At 35.3% G+C, this 19,524-nt stretch overlaps 1 protein-coding gene across 1 annotated transcript in view; it reads right to left on the minus strand.

Annotated features, from left to right (window-relative positions):
- Positions 1 to 16,756: 16,756 nt before the first annotated feature.
- The window catches only part of LOC150099437 (cytochrome P450 4c3-like), an 80,522-nt gene continuing 77,754 nt past the window's right edge, over positions 16,757 to 19,524 (minus strand). Inside the window, exon 8 of the mRNA XM_090404351.1 lies at positions 16,757 to 16,935. Coding sequence (XP_090260477.1) covers positions 16,757 to 16,935 — 179 coding nt within the window. The remainder of the gene's footprint in view (positions 16,936 to 19,524) is intronic.

Here is a 19,524-nt window from a genome sequence, read left to right on the forward strand (position 1 = left end):
AATATTTTATAGGTCATCACTACTCACAGAGAAGTGAATTAAGTGTAGGAGCATCTAGAGTTAGAGTTAAAAAATAATCACAATCCCTTGATTTTGTATTAATCGTCCGATAATACATCTTCCCGATGTTGCTAGCGTTTGTTTTGCTGAATATCGTGTTTTGCAGAGAAGAGATTCCGAATTTGTAGAGAAAGAAAGCTGTTTATAGAAAAACGAGGGAAAAAATTAATTCTCTGATGAAGGGGTGCAAATACATTATAAGCAAAACTAGAACGTTAGAGAATGTCTCATGCGACTGCTCACAAATAGACTGGAAGAGTATTTCTCAGTTTTACTGAAACTACTTTCTGTCAGATCAAAACATTTAATTTTAGGGAGTTCTGTCTGCCATATAAATTTAAGGCAACGATACACACAAACCATTTTATACGCTCTACTGATTTAAAGTAGTGCGTATCCGAAAATTATTAACATCAAATTTCTGCTTATTTACATTTTTCGTTTTGTTTGGACTGCCATAATAACAGAAATATTACCCTGGCCACTGTTGTAACATTTATTATGATGGTTACATTAACACATTAACTCTCCTGGAGGCAAAGACTCATCGAGAGAGAGAGAGAGAGAGAGAGAGAGAGAGAGAAAGAAATACCATCAACAATTATATACATTATAAACAACTCCTCAAACTTACTGAAAATCTCTCCTTCCTACAACATATCTATCATACCAAAGCTTAAACTCATTCACACTCTTAGCATTCTCAACATACTCAAGCAATGCATTCCGCTCACCCACCACTTTCCACGTAAAAGAGATACTTCTCATCGTCCAATTCACCATGTCCTTACGTAATTTCCAGGGATGGCTTCTATCCCTCCCTCTTTCCTTATTATATACAGGGTGTTCGGGATAAATTTGACAGTTTCGTAAGGAAAAAGAAAATCTTCTATGTATCTATTAAATTTAATGAATTGACAAAAAAAACATTACAGGCAGAGTTAATTACAATACTATCGACAAGATTTACTCAAAATAACCACCATTAGCATCGATCACAGCTTCAATTCTGCTTCGGAACCTCGAACAAGCTGATGCTACAGTCTCCCTGGGAAGGGCCGCAAAAACTGTTTTAATTTTATCCATTAACTGGGCTTTTGTATTACTGGAAGTGCGATTGGTGTCTTTTTCAACTGCGCCCCATACAAAATAATCCATGGGGTTAAGGTCTGGGTAGTTTGGAGGCCAAACATTTGGACTGGTGAAGTCGTAGAAATTTTCAGACAACCACTTTTGACTTTTCCCAGAGGTGTGGCAAGGGGCCGAATCCTGCTGCCATACATACGGCCTACCATTGGCTACCCTTGTTATCCAGGGCTTGACTACAGTTAGCAACTCCACGAACAAAGCCCGAATTCCAATGCCAGGGTTCTTCAACACCTGTTCCTGCAGATTTGCGAGGAATTCTGCTGTACGAACGCAATCAGATCGTCTGCTAGGGATCTTTCTTCTTGCTACATCCTCGTAGTCACCATTGCAAGTCTCTAGTTCATGCCTGATTGTTTTTACTGTATTCAGGGAGCATTGGGCAGCAGTCGTAATATCCTTATTTTGATGGCGGGCACGAATCATCATGATACAAGTTATTCTCTTCCATGATTCAGGTGGGTTCCAGCTATCCATCCTTTCTGACATCTTGTATATGAATGAAGAAGGGTCCAAACTTTTAAATGAAGAGAAGTGTGTGTTAATACATGTAACTTACGGAAAAATATAATTAATTATAAATATGTCAAATTTATCCCGAACACCCTGTATTTCGTTTTAAAGTTTTAGAAATGCAACATAAATACAATCACGAAAAACATTCCTGATGAGTTTAAACATTCTCTTCGAGTAATAGCAGACTTCAAAGAATTTATAAACTAATAAACTTTAATGAGAAATAATTTTTTGCGTTTAAGAGTATTATTTACGTGCAGTATGGTTAAGTATCATAGAAACCACTATATTACAAAGCAGTGGTTAGCAAACGTCTGAACACAAACGTGAGTTCTCTTCTTCTGCAAGAGGCTCCTCGAAGAAAAAGAAGAGAACTCACGTTTGTGTATTATTTTTCTAAACGGCTACTAATGTATTAGGATAATTGTAGTTAGTTATTAGTTTGGACTTAACTACTGAATAAATGGAACCGTAGGTATATCTTTTGACTTAGGAGAGCCTTGAAAAAATTACTCAGACAGTCAAGGCGCCCAGAATAAAGACATTTTCGGAACCTCTGTTTTTAAAAAAAGCAAAATGAAGGACATTTTCTGCATTCCAACTTCTCACCTAACCCTATTTTCCACCAATTTTTATGCCAATCATATTTTACTACAACGTTTCTCATTTCTCACAGGATCTCGAATAAAACTTAAACAGATACTTTATCTTGTTGAAAGAAGAGTGTCTTCCATAATAGATGACTTCTTAATAAGGGAAACAGCTTCCGACCACTATCTGTCTGCCATCAAATTTTACTCTTCACGTAATGCACAAACATGCATTAGCAATTCACGCCATACCCACTGCACCCTTTTCCGGCCAATCGAAAAAGGGTGCAGAGGTGCTCAGGTATCCTACCTGATCTCCCCTGATATTAAGTTTTCAAAATATTGATTTTCAATTATAAATTTGATTCATTAATATTATTTTAAAACGTTTTATGAATATTGAAAATATTAAAAATAATGGTAAATAGCAGAAATATTTTTTTTTAAATATGATAAAATCAAACTCTACACTAATAAGAATGAAGAGAGAAAAACTAATGAACTAAAAAATAAACTTAAACATGACATCCAAAGAGAGAAAGCAAAGGTTAAGATCAACATAAAGTAATTCATTTTCTAATGGTTGTAAATTAATCCTTCTGTTTATCATTTTCTAAATCTCTCCATTTTACTTTACGACTTCCCTCTTGAAATACGTCTTCCACTGAAAATACAACGCAAAGAATATCCATATAGAATTTCATTGTGCAGTATTTCCAATTAGCGAAGCCTTTCTGATTACAATACACGGACGGCTGCGTGGGGCAACTTTGTGAGCAGCTTTAAGCGAATGCGCAGTGATTGTTGATTTAAAATTTGAACTTTGGCTTCCTTCTTTCCCGTCAATTAAAGGGTATTAGAAACGAATCCTTGAGTAATCTTGAATAAGTAGAATTAGGCCTTTTCATAAGAGGCTTTTGTCATAATAGATAAAACTGATAAAAGATGTATGAACGATAATAGATATAATCTGTAAAGAAAAACACACTTATATTCTACCAAAGTTATCTCGCATAATCAGCCGTTTATAATCAATGATGGTTGTTAAACTTCCTATACCGATCTTCCTTGTGAAACCATTACGTCTTTCCTGAAGTGGCAACCTTGGCTATGGACTGATTATTCAGCTAAGACCGATTATGCAGTCCTTAGATATGTCAGCTTTTATGAAGAGCAATTTATGTGATTTTAATTAAAATATCCAAATACACTTCAGAAAATTGATATACTCAAGTAAGGGGGAAAACTATTAGCTTCGTCTTTTATTTATTTACATATTTTTATTAGAATTGTCCGATTGCATAAAAATTAATTTTTAATCAGCTCCAGTTATCTCACTGAAAGAAATTTGTTGTTTTTCATTCATTAATATTTAATCCAAGAATAGCAGCGTAAAGACTTTTACGCGAAAGATAATCCTGAAAAATAAGTCATTTTTTTGAGCATTTTTTCCCCCTATGATGTACAGGGAATTGATCTTTTGTAGTGGCGAAAGTTTTTTTCCCCAAGAAAAATTATTTGAATCACTCAGTTCAGAAAAATCGGTCTTAGAACTTACGTTATTTCAGGATATAATATAAACTAGTAAATCAAAGTGAGATTGCTACTGTTATCAACGTCTTTCTTACATGCTAACTCTGCTCGACTACCAGTGATGATCACTGGCGATGACTGGATATTTAACCTATTTTCAAAACTTACCAAAAAAAAAAAAAAAAATGTAATGCAGAACGAAAGGTATTAGAAGACTAAAATCTCTCTTTTTTTGTTTGTTTCAATAAATTTAGAATCTTTATCCAGGAACATTAAACTGTAGAGAAAAAATTTTATAAACTAAGATGTGTACAGAATTTCTAAGGAGGATCCCTCAAAATCATGCGTAGGCAGTCAACTATCGACACTAAAATGCGGATTTAGCCTGGAACACCCCGATACGTGGAAATTAATAGATGGAGTGCATAAAATGACGAAAGGCAGAGATGCATATTATGCATAGTTACTGACCAGAAACGAAGCATTGCAATAATTAAAAAAAAATAAAGATATGCAGATGAAAGAATATAAGAAATTGTTTTTGGATTTGAAAATATGGTGCAGCACTTTAGAAGTCTTGCTCATATAATTACCAAATAAAGAACTAAATAAAGCTACATTAATATTTAGTGTTTCTAGAATTTAAATATTTTTTATTTTGTAATTGTAATGAAAATATAACATTAACATTTTTAAATTTTTGAATAAAGGTCCATTATAGATAAAAAGGTAAAACCTTTTTAAGATTTTACTTTTCAATGTTGATGAATCGATTGAACATTTTTCTAGCTCCTAAATGCTTGCCGTCCAAAAGTCTAATGTTAGATCAGATGGCATCCAAGGCCGTGCCAAAATAGAAGCACTGAATCCTCCCATTCGGATTGAATATGTTATGCCCTAAGTTCGCTGATATTAGTGAAAGTTGGCTCTCAGAGTCAAATTTAGCACTGAAATCGAGTAGAGGATGTGCTGTTTTCAGGACAAAGAGTAGAAATAGGAAAGCAAGAGGAAAAGGAGGGATCCTATTAATTATAGAATATCATCGGAGTTCAGATCGTGCAGTAACTCATTAGAAAAATGAGGGCTCTGAGGGAAAAAATCACAGAATAATTTCAGGAAAGTATTCGAAGAAGAACTAAAATAATCTGCGGTAAAGGGACTGGAAGAGAGAGAAAACAAAGTAGTGTTGTCCTATCTTTCAGAGAAGCCAAAGATGAGATGGATCTCACAGGAGACATTAAAGATAATTCAAGAAAAATGAACATTGAAGATTAGGAGAGAGATATCTGTGGATATGGATGTGCAGTACAGAGCGAAGCGAAGTGAAGCGAAGCGAAGAAGGCTGTTAGATGAGACAAATCAAATTAGTTAGGGGAAATAATGCTACGATATATCCATTCTGTAGTGAACAAGAGCCTCATATAAGATGATCAGAAACATCGACAGGAAATTGTGTCCAAAGCAGAACACTGTAAAAGATGAAAATGGTGACATCTTGATGAACTCAGAAGAAATAGGAGAGAGATGGACAAGATGCTGCTCAGAGGTTTATGAGACACGTGAAGATTATGAAGTTTAAAATAGGTTAACTGATGAATTGAGAGAAACAACACCACCAAACACATGCGGAAAAAATAATTATGATGATATTTACAGGAGGAATAAGGAAACTAATGGAAGAAATACCGACAAGGGTCGTTAACATAACATTAATATTTAAAAACGTATGAGTAATAGAGCATTCTTTTACAACTTGGAATGTGATGGACATATTTTAACTGAGTTAAGAATTGTAGTGATGGCCGAATTTCAAATAGCCTAATTCTTATTCAGCGGATTTTATGATTAGGCTCTAAAACAAGAAACAAAACAGCAGATTTTAAGCAGAAAAATAAATCACGTAAAATGAATATCCTAGAAAAACAGTCAACAAAATAAAAAAAATTGAAAGACAAATGAAAAGCGTTTAGAAGGATGTCAGTTAAAACTCATAAATGAATGGAAAAAATAAATCCAAGAAAATAAACGAGCTTTTATCAACGCAATGGATTCAATACAGTACATAAATGAGTACGAAATTGAAAAGGCAATTCACAAAAGACCTACTGGAACACTAGAATTACCGTAGATATATTTTAGCGAGTAGTATTTAATAAAGTAACAAAGTGACAGCAAAGATATTTGATTAATTCTTGTTTATGTACATTTGTAACCAAATGTACATAAATAAGATAAAAGAAAACATTGGAAACGTGGGGGGAAATTCAATTTTAAAGAACAGGTCAGAGTTACGTTTAACAAATAAAAATTTCTGTTTTCAGACTGTTTTCAGAATTCTTTTTCAGAATGTTTGTTAAAGAAAATATTTATTCTGACAAATCTATAATTGGAACAACTGAAAGACAAGAGGGAATTAATATCCTCTGTCTCTAACTTATTACTGATGCTCCGTGGAATACAGCGAAACTGCGCTTCTTCTGCAAAAGCTTCGAGAAGTTTAGTTAGTAGATGCATTTCGTTACTCGCTGTAAGAACACGGTCCTGCTTATTACAGGGCTGAAGTGACTTAAACGTGTTCTATCTTTATTCTCTAGAGACAAAGTTTTCTGTTTTTGTAAAATAAATAAAAATATAAAAATTATATAAAATAAGAACTAATAAAATCCTCAGGGGCTCACTTTTGTAGTACGGGTGTGGCAAACCCGAGGTACCTGATGCTGGACCATGCCTTACTTCATGTAATATACATCTGTTATGTTATCTGTAGACTGGTTCCCCCTCTTCCTCCCTTGATTCTTTCTTTCTTCTCTTCTTGCTCCTTCTCCCGAATGCTATTAGAGTATTCGAGGGGAATCTTTCCTATTTTTCTGTCATTTCGTCTTGTGCTAAGAGGACATTATCAAACACTGTAACATGATCAGGCCATTAAAAAATGTTCATACCGCATCGTCCGTCGAGCGGGTTACCAAGGTACGCGTAGGGTTTTAGGCAGAGAGACCTGTTCGAAAAATATGTTACAGTCTCCCTTAGACACCACTCCTCAGCACTCTGCTAGAGGAAACTTCATCAATGGGCCCGCTACTCGTTTGGGGAGGTGTTTAGGGGCAGCGCAAAGAAATGGTTCTGCAAAAGGATGGAAATGGCAACGACAACGACATCAGACTATGGCTTTAGGAAACTGGAACATCTTCTCTCTGACAGGGAAGGAGTTAGAACTGGTTGAGGAAACCAATCGCTACCGGTTAGACTTAGTCGGGCTTTTTTCAACCAAGAGGAGAGGCTCTGGAACTGTCGACCTGGATAAGGGATGGAAGCTCTACTACTAGGATGTGAGCCCGACAATGTCTGCTCAGGCGGGTGTGGGGACACTCACAAGCCCCCAGCTGTCTGACTGTGTTGCTGAGTGGATCCCACTCAGCAACACACTGGGCGGACGTGTATGCGTGTTAAGGCTTCAGATGAAAAACCATGATTTGGCTGTGGTGCAAGCCTATGCACCTAATCTGGAGTCAGAATACTCTGCCTTCCTAGAGGAAGTGGATGCTGCTTTTGACAGGGTGGCAGACATGGAATCAGTCCTGCTAATGGGCAACTTCAATGCACATGTTGGAACAGATGACCAGACATGCAGGGGTGTGGTTGGGAGGAACGGTGCCCCTGACCTTAACGCGAATGGGTTGAAATTATTGGACTTCTGCTGTACTATCAGCTTGTCCATAATGAATTCCTTCTTCCAGCACCGAGAAGTCCATAAGTATACCTGGTACAGGGATGCCCTAGAACAAAGGTCTCTGATTGACTTCTTTAGAGTCTCAGCAGACCTATTTTCCTCAGTGTTGGACGTTCGTGTGAGAAGAGAGGCAGAGCTGTCAACCGTCCACCACCTTGTTGTGTGCACTCTACGGCTTCAGAAACCAGATGCTACCATCAACGCTGGTAGGCCTAAGAAGCTATACCGCTTGAAATGGGAGGCATTGGAAAATGAGGCTATGAGGAAGAATTTTGCAGATGACATTTCCTCCAGGTTCAAAGAGATTCCCAAGCATACTGCAGATGTTGAGGAGGAATGGAAGCTGTTCAGAACAGCCGTCACTGCCTCTGCACTCTCACGGTGTGGCAGAAAGTGGCTCGGCGTGGCAACGGGCATTGAGAAAAGGACACCTTGGTGGAACCAAGAAGTCCGAAAAACTGTCCGGGCAAAAAAGGAGTCCTACCTAACATGGCTTCGAGTCAGGTCACCTGAGATGCGTTTGCAGTATGCTGAGGTACGAAAAGCTGCTGTTAAGGCAGTAAAGACAGCAAAGCAGAATGCTTGGGAATCCTTTGGAGAAAGATTAGATTCATCCTATGCAAATGCAAACAAAGTATTCTGGCAGACCATTCGCCGCCTTCGAGGGAGGAAATCGTGCACAGCAAGGGTAATTAAGGCCTCTGATGGTGCACTTTTAACAACCGAGACGGATATCCTCCACAGATGGAGGGAATACTTTGAGAGCCTTCTTAACCCAGGTAGCCCAGCAGTTGTGGACATCCAAGAGGTGCAGATCGGGGCAATGACTAATCTCACAGTAGAAGGGGTCCATTTAGCAATAAAATCGCTAAAATCGGGAAAGGCTGCTGGCGATGATGAAATTCGGCCCGAAATGCTAAAAGCCTTAAATCGAGACGTTGTTCTCTGGCTGACTCGAGTGTGTCAGGCTGCTTGGATATCTGGACGAGCACCAAAGCAATGGCAGACAGGCATAATAATACCAGTCTTTAAGAAGGGAGACCAGAAGGATTGCAGTAACTATCGTGGCATCTCTCTGCTCAGCCTGCCTGGGAAAGTGTATGTATGCTAAGTGCTTGGAAAGACGGTACAGGAGCATAGTTGAGTCAAAGTTCCAGGAAGAACAATGTGGATTTCGTCCTGGAAGAAGCACAACTGACCAAATCTTCACTTTAAGGCAAGTCTTTGAGAAATCTTGAGAATATGCCAAGAATGTCTACACATGTTTTGTGTACTTGGAGAAGGCATATGACCGGGTTCCTCAGGATAAGCTTTGGCAAGTAGTAAAGGAGTATGGAGTGGATGGCCAACTATTAGCTGCCATCAAGACCCAGTATGAATGCCCAGAGTTTTCTGTCAGGGTAAGCAGCACAAAGTCTGAACCTTTCACAGTCTCCGTTGGCCTCCGCCAAGGGTGTGTTTTGTCACCCCTCCTTTTCATAATATTTATGGACTGGATTGATAGACACAGCCGAGGCAGTGAGTGTGTCAGAATTGGAAGATGTAGCATTGGACGTCTGCTTTTTGCAGATGACCTAGTTCTGCTTAGCTCTTCCACAGATGACCTCCAGCGAACCCTGGATAGATTTGTAGATGTTTGTGAAGACGCCGGAATGAAGATTAGTGTGGCCAAAACTGAAACATTTGTGATCTCAAGACAACCATCCCAGTGCACTCTAAATGAGAGTGGAGTCCCAATGAAACAGGTGGAAAAGTTTAAATACCTTGGGTCCATATTCACGAATGATGGAAAATGGGACGTAGAGCTAGATATTCGAATTGGCTTAGCAAGCTCAATATGCGGAAGCTTGGCCGTTCGGTAGTATTGAGGCGGGAGTTAAGCCAGAAGGCAAAGCTGGCTGTCTTCAATACAGTCTATGTCCCCATCCTCACCTATGGTCATGAGAGTTGGGTAATGACCGAAAGAATGCGGACGCGAATCCAAGCGGCTGAAATGAGGTTCCTTCGAGGGGTTGCGGGGCTGACAAAACTCGACAGAGTCAGAAGCTCTGCAATTCGGGGAAGCCCTCAATACTCAACCGCTGCTTCTCCGTGTTTAGAGATCACAGTTACGCTGGTACAGGCACCTGGTCAGAATGCCACAAGAGAGGCTCCCTCAGCAGGCCCACTTTGCCAAGCCAGAGGGTTGGAGGCCACGTGGAAGGCCAAGGACTCGCTGGATAGATTATATCCTAAACCTCGGGTGGACACCTTTTGGAATCCCACCAGAACACCTGAGCTTGGTGGAAGAGGATCGTGACCATTGGAAGTTCCTCTTGCAGCTTTTGCCCCCACAACCCAATTAGGAAGAGTGGGTCTTGAAGATGTATGTATGTATGTATGTATAAAATAAGAACAATTTTTTTTATTTTATTTAGGTATGATCCCAGAGTCAGTGGTGTGCTGGTAAAGATTTAATAACAGGCTAGCGAAAAAAAACTTCCATTATTAGCAGCCATCCGCTTAAATATACATCTGGCCCACTTCTTTTTAGGGCAATGATCCCAGGAGATTCAGAACAACTCTAGAACCGCGAAATCGTTGACAGATGTCGAGCATCGGAATTTTATCACTTTACAAAGAAGCGCTCCAAGCACAATTAAGCGGAATTTAGTTTCAAAATAAAAATATTCCTGTAAAATATCTCCACAAGATAATCCCTACACTGGCTACTTTCTCCTCTTCTCTACGTAGGAGAGACGAATAAACAAAATGAACCGAAAAATGTTTCTCATGAATATTTTATTTTTAACAGTGTCTCCGAAGGTTATTTTTGATATCATAGGCATTTTGGCATGCCATTCCCAAATATTTAACAGGAATTGATCTACCAGTGAAAAAGTCAGCATTTAAAATTAATCGGAACTATCGGAACTCGATAGTTTCGACTCACAGTTCCGGGTGAGTCGGAACTATCGAGCTCCTTGCTGTATACCCATTCCATCGTTCTTCTATTATACACGGCAACATTTGGTGTGGTGGTGAATGGTCTTGCCCTGATTTATCACAAACGGCACCAGTTACCTTACTTTACGTGATGTTTTGTTGATTTTGCTGAGCAGTGTATTTTCTTTGAAAGACTGGGTAATAAGTCACATGATCTGCTATATCTACTGTAGAGTCCAAACTTGGAACTGTCCAAGCCACTTATGCATCGAACATTAAATTCAGCTCTTAATTTTCTACTAGACGACGAAATTGACACCTAAATGTATTCACGATGTTGGTAAGGGTAGGACTGTAAATATAGTCTGTGTTGGCGAACGGATACACAGACCATTCATCCAACCTTTCAGATATAAACTGGTTATCACGCCATAAACAATTTATACAATAAATACCGTTGTTAATCACAGTGCTTTTCGATCCACTTCAGCTTTACAATAATTAGTTAACTAATATCGGACATTGAAAGTTGTCAAAATAAATCAATCAATAAAGAGTATGACAAATGTTTATGACACAATAGAATTCGAAACTTACACTGGCTGGCTGAATAGAGGAGACGTACGGAGATAAGGCTCTCAAGTATTATATACCAGTTATCAACAATAAATTGTTTATGAGAACACTAGGAGAATGGCAAATATGAATTAAGTACAGAGACACACACATTGTTCAAGTATTTTAATTTTTCCTTAAAACATAATAATTTAATATATAATTTTATGTTTTAAATTTGAATTTAAACTATAAAAAATAAATATAATTGTCTGTATGGTTTTTCAATCTGCCACGCAAACCATGCAAACGGCAAAAAGAACACACGCAGTAAACAAATATAATACAAAGACTTTCAGAAACATCTTCCTCTAAGTTCCAGTCCATCTCTGAAATAATTATTAATCCGAAGTCAATTATCTGAGAAATATCAGTGCCAGAAGAGAAACCTAATAATTCGCATTTCTCTCAAGCACAACTGTAATTTTATTCAATTAACCAAGATTTCCACACATATCAGTTCCAAAGAATTTTGCTACATTCCGATGAAGCTGCAGATTAATAATTAAACTATCGTTCCATTGCCTTCACACGAAACAGTCTTCGCTGTACCCAAGTAATCGCTCAGGTGTGTCTTGACATTCGGTATCGAAGTTTCCAATGCCTCTTTCACATCTGCATCCTTTAGATAATGGCTCCATCTATGAACAATTTTATCAACTAATGATTTAATTTTAATTTATTTTCGCTAAGAATTGGAGATTAGGTTAGATATACAATACGTTGCAATTCCCTTAGCATATGGAATCTTCAAGCAACAGACTACGGGTCCCAGTTGTTCTGTGGCCATGAATATAATGAAAGTCTATGGATAGACAATACTTGTCTCCCAGGTGGGTAAGCAGCTTGAAAATACTACATGATTCATGTATATGAAGCAGCTTTCAGGATAATCTCTCTAACATATCTCATCATCATCATCATCATGCGTATCAAGAATTTAGGCTAGAGTGGCCTGTTCCGGCCTTAGAAGTCATCGTTGAATCGTTTAAGAGGACGTCCTGGTTTTCTTTTTCCTAATGGCTTGTACTTTAAGGCTTGTTTTGGTATTCTTTCTGTTTTTCCTTCTTTGAACGTGTTCCATCTATTTATGTTTATATTTTTTAATTTTTTGTATTACTGTTTCTTGGTTTAATTCTTTCATAATTTCTTCATTTCTTTTGTGATCAAATAGGGTATACTTTGCAGTTTTTCTCATAAACTTCATTTCTGCTGTTGTTAATTTTTGTTTGTCTTTTTTTTTGTTTTGTTTTATTTTCCAGATTTCGCTTCCATACATTAAGATGGGTAGGGCTAATATATTGTACACTTTCAGTCTGGTTTGTTTTTGAACTAGATTTGGTTTAAATATAGAGTTAATTACACCTGTTATTTTTAAATATTTTGCAATTTTTAGGTTTATATCTTTTTCATTTTCATATGTGATCATACATCCTAGGAAGTTAAATGAATTCACGTTTTCCAAGATCTTGTTATCTATTACTATTTTAGTTCTTGCTCCTTTAAAGGCCATAGTTTTTAACTTTTCCGTTGATATTATCATACCATATTCTTAGGTATGATAATATATCATTTATATGATAATATCATTTAGATTTAAAATAGCTTCCTGTAGTTTATCTTCAGAATTTGTAATTATTATTTGGTCGTCGGCAAAGAGGAGAGTGTTTAAGTTAACTGTAGGAGAAAGTTTAATTCCTTGATGTAAATTTTTATTCCATTTTATTATTATTTCATTTAAGTAGATATTAAAAGGAGTTGCTGAGAGGGGATATCCCTGTCGGACCCCTTGGTTTATCTCTCTCGTATATGATAGCTCGTGATTTAATCTTATTTGTATTTGATCATTTTCATATATACCTGATAGCTTTTAGGATATTATTTGGTAATTTGTCTTTCTTTTAATATGTTAAATAACACGTTTCTTTTAACTTTGTCAAATGCTTTTTCAAAGTCAATAAATGCAATATGTGTTTCTAAATTTTATTCTCTTCTTTTCTCTATTATTAATTGTCTATACATTATTGTCCTTTTCTAAATCCATTCTGTACTTCTAAAATACAGTTTTCGGAATATTTAATTACTTTACTATTTAAGATTCTGCTATATATTTTTTAACAGGAATTTGGTATACTGAATTCTCTATAGTTTTTAGGGTCTTCTCTATTACCTTTTTTAAAGATAGGAATCACAATTGCATTTTTACAGTTGAATAAATTTTATTTAAAAATAATAAGAGTCTTTCTCTGAATCTTGTTTCTGCACATTGATATATTTCTGAACCTAGCTTATCTTCTCCAGGTGATTTTCCATTTCTTGTTTCTTTCAGGCTGATTTCTAATTCTTCTTTAGTTATTTCCTTTTCATTTTCGTTAATTGTTTGCTAGTTGTCTTTTTAAAAATATTTGTCTGTTCCACAATTGTGTGTAGTAATTTAGAAATTCTTCTAATTTCAATTCAGTGTTTAATTTTATGTTTTCTTTGGTATCTGCATTTAAGTGTTCCAAAAGTTTATATACATTGGGTTTTATTTTATATAAATCATGTTCTAAATTAGAAACAAATTTGTTTCATGATTCTCTGTGTCTTTTTCTGACTTCTCTTTTAGCTATGGCTCTTATTCTTTTATATTCTATTTCATCTTCTAATCTTTTACTGCTTAACCATTTGTGATAGGATTCTTTTTTCTTTTTGATTATTTCTTTCATTGTGTCATCCCAGATCTTCAGATCTTTTTTCCTTTTATTGAATTTTGTGGTCTTTCCTAAGCTTTCATTTGCTGCTGCCTTTAGTATCGTTTTTATAATAAGCCATTCTAATTCTATTTCTTCATTTTGTTTTATTTTATATAGATATTGGTTAATTCTTTGTTCATATAGCCATTTGTGTCATTCAATAGTGTAGTATTATAAACAAATGTTTCAATTTTTCTTTCTCTTCTTGTTACTTGTAGCCATTTAGGTGGTAATCTTAATTTTATTTTAACAAGGAAGTGGTCACTGCATATTTCATATCCTCTGTGAACTCTAACATCTAGTGAAAATTTTGATGTCTTTTCATTTAATATAAAGTAATCTAATATTGATCTCCACCCTCTTGCTGCCCAAATATATTTATGTATGTCTTTATGTTTATAGAAGGAATTCATTATTTTTAGGTTATTATAAACTACAAACTGAATCGATTTTTACCATTCCTGTTTAGAGTATGTTATCCGTGTATTCCTATATTATTATTAATTTTCGTATTTCTAATTCTTGCATTTAAGTCTCCTCCTAAAATTATGCAATAATTTTTTATTTATTTTATTATATATGTTTTGTAGCTGATTATAACAATCGATATTATCCTGTTCTCTTCCCTCTTCCGTGACATATAAACCAATTATTGTTAAATACCCTCTATCTATATTTATTCTATTTCAATTATTCTTTCATTCCGTACTTTATAATGTTTTAACTATTTTGAAAGGGAGTTATGAATCCAAATCATGATCCCTGCTTGTGCTCTTTGGTCTCTATCGACTCCACTGTATATCACATTGAAATTTCATGATACGACATGAAGCTCGAAATAATCTGACTGGTTGAGAATGTAAATGTTGTCGTCAAACAGCGAGTTGATTTTTTTTCCTTCGATCATCTTCGAAGTGTCTGTCTACCGTCGGCGGTAGACAGACAGTTCGTACATCTGCCATCATACATCTCCTCGAGGAGATGTGCTTTGCATTAAGGGTAAATATTAAGATTAGTGATCAGAGCTTATTCTACTTTTACCATGTTTTGCAGGGGTCAGCTAGACTTGCAACACTTGCAGGCGCAAACTTGACTTGTTTGTCTGTTTGCTTACTTGGGAAATGGAGTAAAACAGCAGGTTTAAAATAGCTTGGCATCTTTAACATTTATTAAACCCAAGGTAAAATACTTTTTACGTATATATATATATATATATATATATATATATATATATAGTTGCTGGTGGTTTTATATATATTTTTTTCTTAATAACATCAAATCACAATTAGAAGCAGTGTTATCCCTTAATTCTCAATATATTAATTAAAATGTACTATTATTACTTTATTTATGCTGAATATGTGAAAGCTATTATGTTAAATACTTGACATTGCCGTAGTAATGCCATTTGGTTACGACATATTTAATCAGAAAAACTGCTTGTTCTAATTACAAATAAATTCGCTTATATCAGAATCTTCTGTTGGCTATAAAGATGTTTATTATTTTATTTTTTAATATCAATGAAATACAGTTCATAAACCCAACCATGTTTAATTATTTTACACAATTTATATTACAAACAAAAGTACAATTCAGATCTGCTTCGTAAGTTAAGTGAAATAAGTTATATCATACATGATTTTCATATTTTCAATATATATACATTGAAATACCTTCAGAATTTATTATTTTTTTTTGTTTGTGTGAGTGGAATCGAGATATTTTTCTTCAGACTAATAGTGAAATATAACTCCATCATTTATACGCATTGTGACTTCACTTTATAATATTTCTGTTGTATTATTTCTCTGGCTATACGTATTGAATTATTTATAATCTACTAATTTTTATCTGTTAAATAAAATAACTCGCTTCAATTTAATGGACATAGATGGCGCAAGAAGTGTTGATGAATTGGTATGACTGCATCACGCACAAAACAACTAATTCAACTTCAACAGTCATTTCAATTTATTAATTGTTTATATGTTATCATACTCGCAAACTACAACATGCTGCAGATTTATTGCTATAATAACATATTTAATTTTACTTACTACATTAACTGTCATTAAGTTTCATTTAATATGATATTATTTGATATTAAGAAGAAATGAGCAATCTACATGTTGCTATTATTATTAATTAATTTTGTATATATGTTACCGCTGATGTGCAGAAATCAGTTATTCTGCAGATTATCTAGGTATTGTGCAGATTAACTAGAGTGATCCGTTAACGTGCGGAAAATTGTTTCTTTTCTCAAATTACCTAGGTAATCTGCACATTACCTACTAGGCACTCGTTAAAGTGCAAATAAGATCTTTGCTGGAACAACAGCAACGTTTCTGTAGCTTAAATTAACGTAATGTTATTTATTTATTTTTCGATATCTAAAGAATCAAGTTAATACAATCAAACAATCAACAAATTAGTTGATAGAATCAATCATCAATCAATTAAAAAACTATAATACAAAGAATCAAACGGTTTAAAATATTATTACAATTAAGGATATGAATTTGCAAAACATATGACACTGGCGAAACCAAACTAAAAGTGGAGGGGGAGGGGGGAAGGAGTAGGGAAAGGAGAAACAAACTTTTGAACTTTAACGATACGGAAGCCGTTAATGTGCACATTACCTAGGTGAAATGCGGAAAACTCTTGATTCCGCATGTTAACGGAGCAAATCAGTTAATCTGCTGATTAGCCAGGTAATGTGCACATTAACGACTTTCGAGCTGTAGCGGTAACATATATACTGAGGTTTGTTATATTATTATTATTATTATTATTATTATTATTATTATTATTATTATTATTATTATTATTATTATTAACATCTGTTATTGTCGATTATAGACTGATTATAGACTATTAGATTAATATTAAAGTGTTGATTAAGAGCTCATCGCATTTCTTCGTCTTGGTCTAAATTGTATTCGAAGCTTATTCATTGGCCGAAGAACAAGTTCTACCAAATAATGCACTTTATTTGGAGAGTCCAGAGACTTGAGGTTAAACTTCCTAAGAATGTTAGTTAAAGCAATCTTCATTTCCCAAGTAGCAAATCTTTGACCTGAAACATAAAATGAATAAAGTTTCAATTTAAGAAATGGTTTTAAAACTTTAATTAAACAAATAATTTTAATGAATTGAGTTTCTAATGATATTTGCCATTTCTAGCTGCACTATAATTTTCAATTATTGGTTATCTAATATTTTATTCGTATTTTTTAAAAATAGTGTTATGATCTTTTTGAATAATGTCAACAAAATTACTCGCTTGATATTAATCCCATTTTTTATAAGTAGTCATTTAAAGTAAACTGCTCTATTAAAAATGTACACTATATGTTTGAAACTTTTTTTTGATTTCGCTATCAGATGATGATGATACGAAGAAAAATTGTTCTGAGTTTGGAAAGAGCCCATTCGAACTTTCTCCATTGCTAAGCTCTTCGCTAAACTTCCCTGTTGTTGCCCATGATAATTGAGATTAAGTACACGTGATATACACAAGGAAATTTGTTGCAGCTCACCAATCAGAATGAAGTCAGACGGATGAGGAGACTCTGTGGTGAACACAAAACCCAAGGTTAGAATCCAGTCTTTCCAACTGAAGATGATTTAGCCAAAATCACATATAGAGACCGCATGGTATTATTTCTATTTCGTTGGCGGAAATACCATCTGGTAGGACAGACTTAATTTGCAGACAATACGGTCCGTTCTAGAACGCAATTGCAGAAACACTTTAGACTACATGCTCAGATGATTACATCAACACCACACACACCACAACATGTCAAAAGATAAAAACAACAAACATTCTGGTGCTGCTAAAGAACACGATCGCACATGATGTGTGACGTTGTTTACTAGCAAGTCGACAATCACCGATATACTTGAAGAGCCAATTGGACCTCTCATATCATTTGAAATCGCTGACATCATCTTTGTCCACGATGTAGTCCCCAAATATTTTTGTGCCTGTTTACAGCAGGCAGTTATTTTTAATTTTAATATAATATATTTTTGTTTTCTTCATTTATTTTTTAAGTAATGCGAAACACTGATCTTGACGCCAAATATAGAAAATTTTCAAGTCACCTCAGGCCTTCAGTACACTTCAAACCGCTTCAGTTATTACACCAGCGAAGACATTTATCCACTATCGCAAGCTTTCACACACTAGAACCCCAATTTGCATTTCAACCCACAGCCTATTGGTTTTAAAGTGTAGAAAAACCTATCCACTCACTCTTCCAAAGTTTGCCATTATAAATTTTATTAAAGTTTGTTGACTCCTTTACTCACAAAATTAGGAAAAAACTTTATATCCATAGTACTCAATGTTGTTTTCATAAATATGCATACTATATTCTAAAAACTTTATTAAGTCATACATAAATTATTATCACCATCAGAAACCTCCAGGAAGTAAACTCAGAGGAAGGTCGAGATCACGTGCACCTGTTACCATTACTTGTTTTAGACTCTTTCATAATGATTGACTAAGGATTTTAACAGGCAATTGTTCCTCTCACTTGCTGCTCTGTGAGAGAAGAATCTTGCTCTCACCCCTTTATTATCCGCACGTAACTTTCACCGATGAAATTTTGTATATTTCTTCACGTTCCTTATAACGAAAAAATCATCAGACTATATCCTCTAACACATCTTCAGAAGTTTATTCACCTCTATCATATCACCCATCTTGCTCGTGTTAACAAGAGTCTTCAATCCACATACTCGCAGTCTTTCTTATTAATCTAAATCCCATAATCCAGATGTAATCTTTGTAATCTTCCATTGCACCGTTTCCATATATGCGCACGATAATCCAGATGTGGTCGCATCAAGGTCTTATAAAGAGACAAAATGACTTCCTTATCCTTACATATCAAGGTTCATATCAACATCACAATTATCCTCTGAACTCTATTTCCAAATTTCCTATGTGACCTTTGAACTTCAAATTCGTATCCACCATTACGCTATGATCTCTAACGTCATCGGTTTCTTGTATGATTATGCCGTTGGAAATATCATCACGAGAAAGTGCATAACTTTACGCTTACTAACATTGCTGATCGCCGTTTTAATTGCCCCAATTTCCAGCTTATTCAAACAATTTTGTGAGTCCTGAATATCAGTAGCATGTCTTATTGCCCTGCCCATGTTTGCATCATCAGGAAACAATTGAAAAGCTCCTGTTACATCCTTCTTAATGTCATTAATATATTGAACAACAATGGTTCTACAATGAACCCTAAAGTGCACCCCTGGTCACCTTAAATCTGGCAGATTCACACCAGCCGTATACAATGTTTTGATATCTATCTGTCAGCCGTCCATTTATCCAGGACAAGAGTTTATATTCCAATTTGATATTCTCCAGTTTATGCAACAACCTTTCATGTAGTCTCTATTAAATGCCTTAGCAAACCAAACAGTATCGTCGTGTATCCAATCCTTACATCCAACTCGGCAATAATATTGTTATAAATTGTGAGCAAATTGCTAAAATATGAACTGATATTAGTAAACCCATGCTGTTTCGCTCAGACTCTACGCACGTTCTTACCTACTTCTCTAAAATCTTCACCACCAGACCAGAGATAACGAGAGGTCTATAGTCAGATACATCGTTTGCATTACCATG

This window comes from Typopeltis vanoorti, chromosome 14, assembly GCF_054136105.1.
Source record: "Typopeltis vanoorti isolate ZY-2024b chromosome 14, IOZ_Tvanoo_1.0, whole genome shotgun sequence".
Lineage (NCBI taxonomy): Eukaryota > Metazoa > Arthropoda > Arachnida > Uropygi > Thelyphonidae > Typopeltis > Typopeltis vanoorti.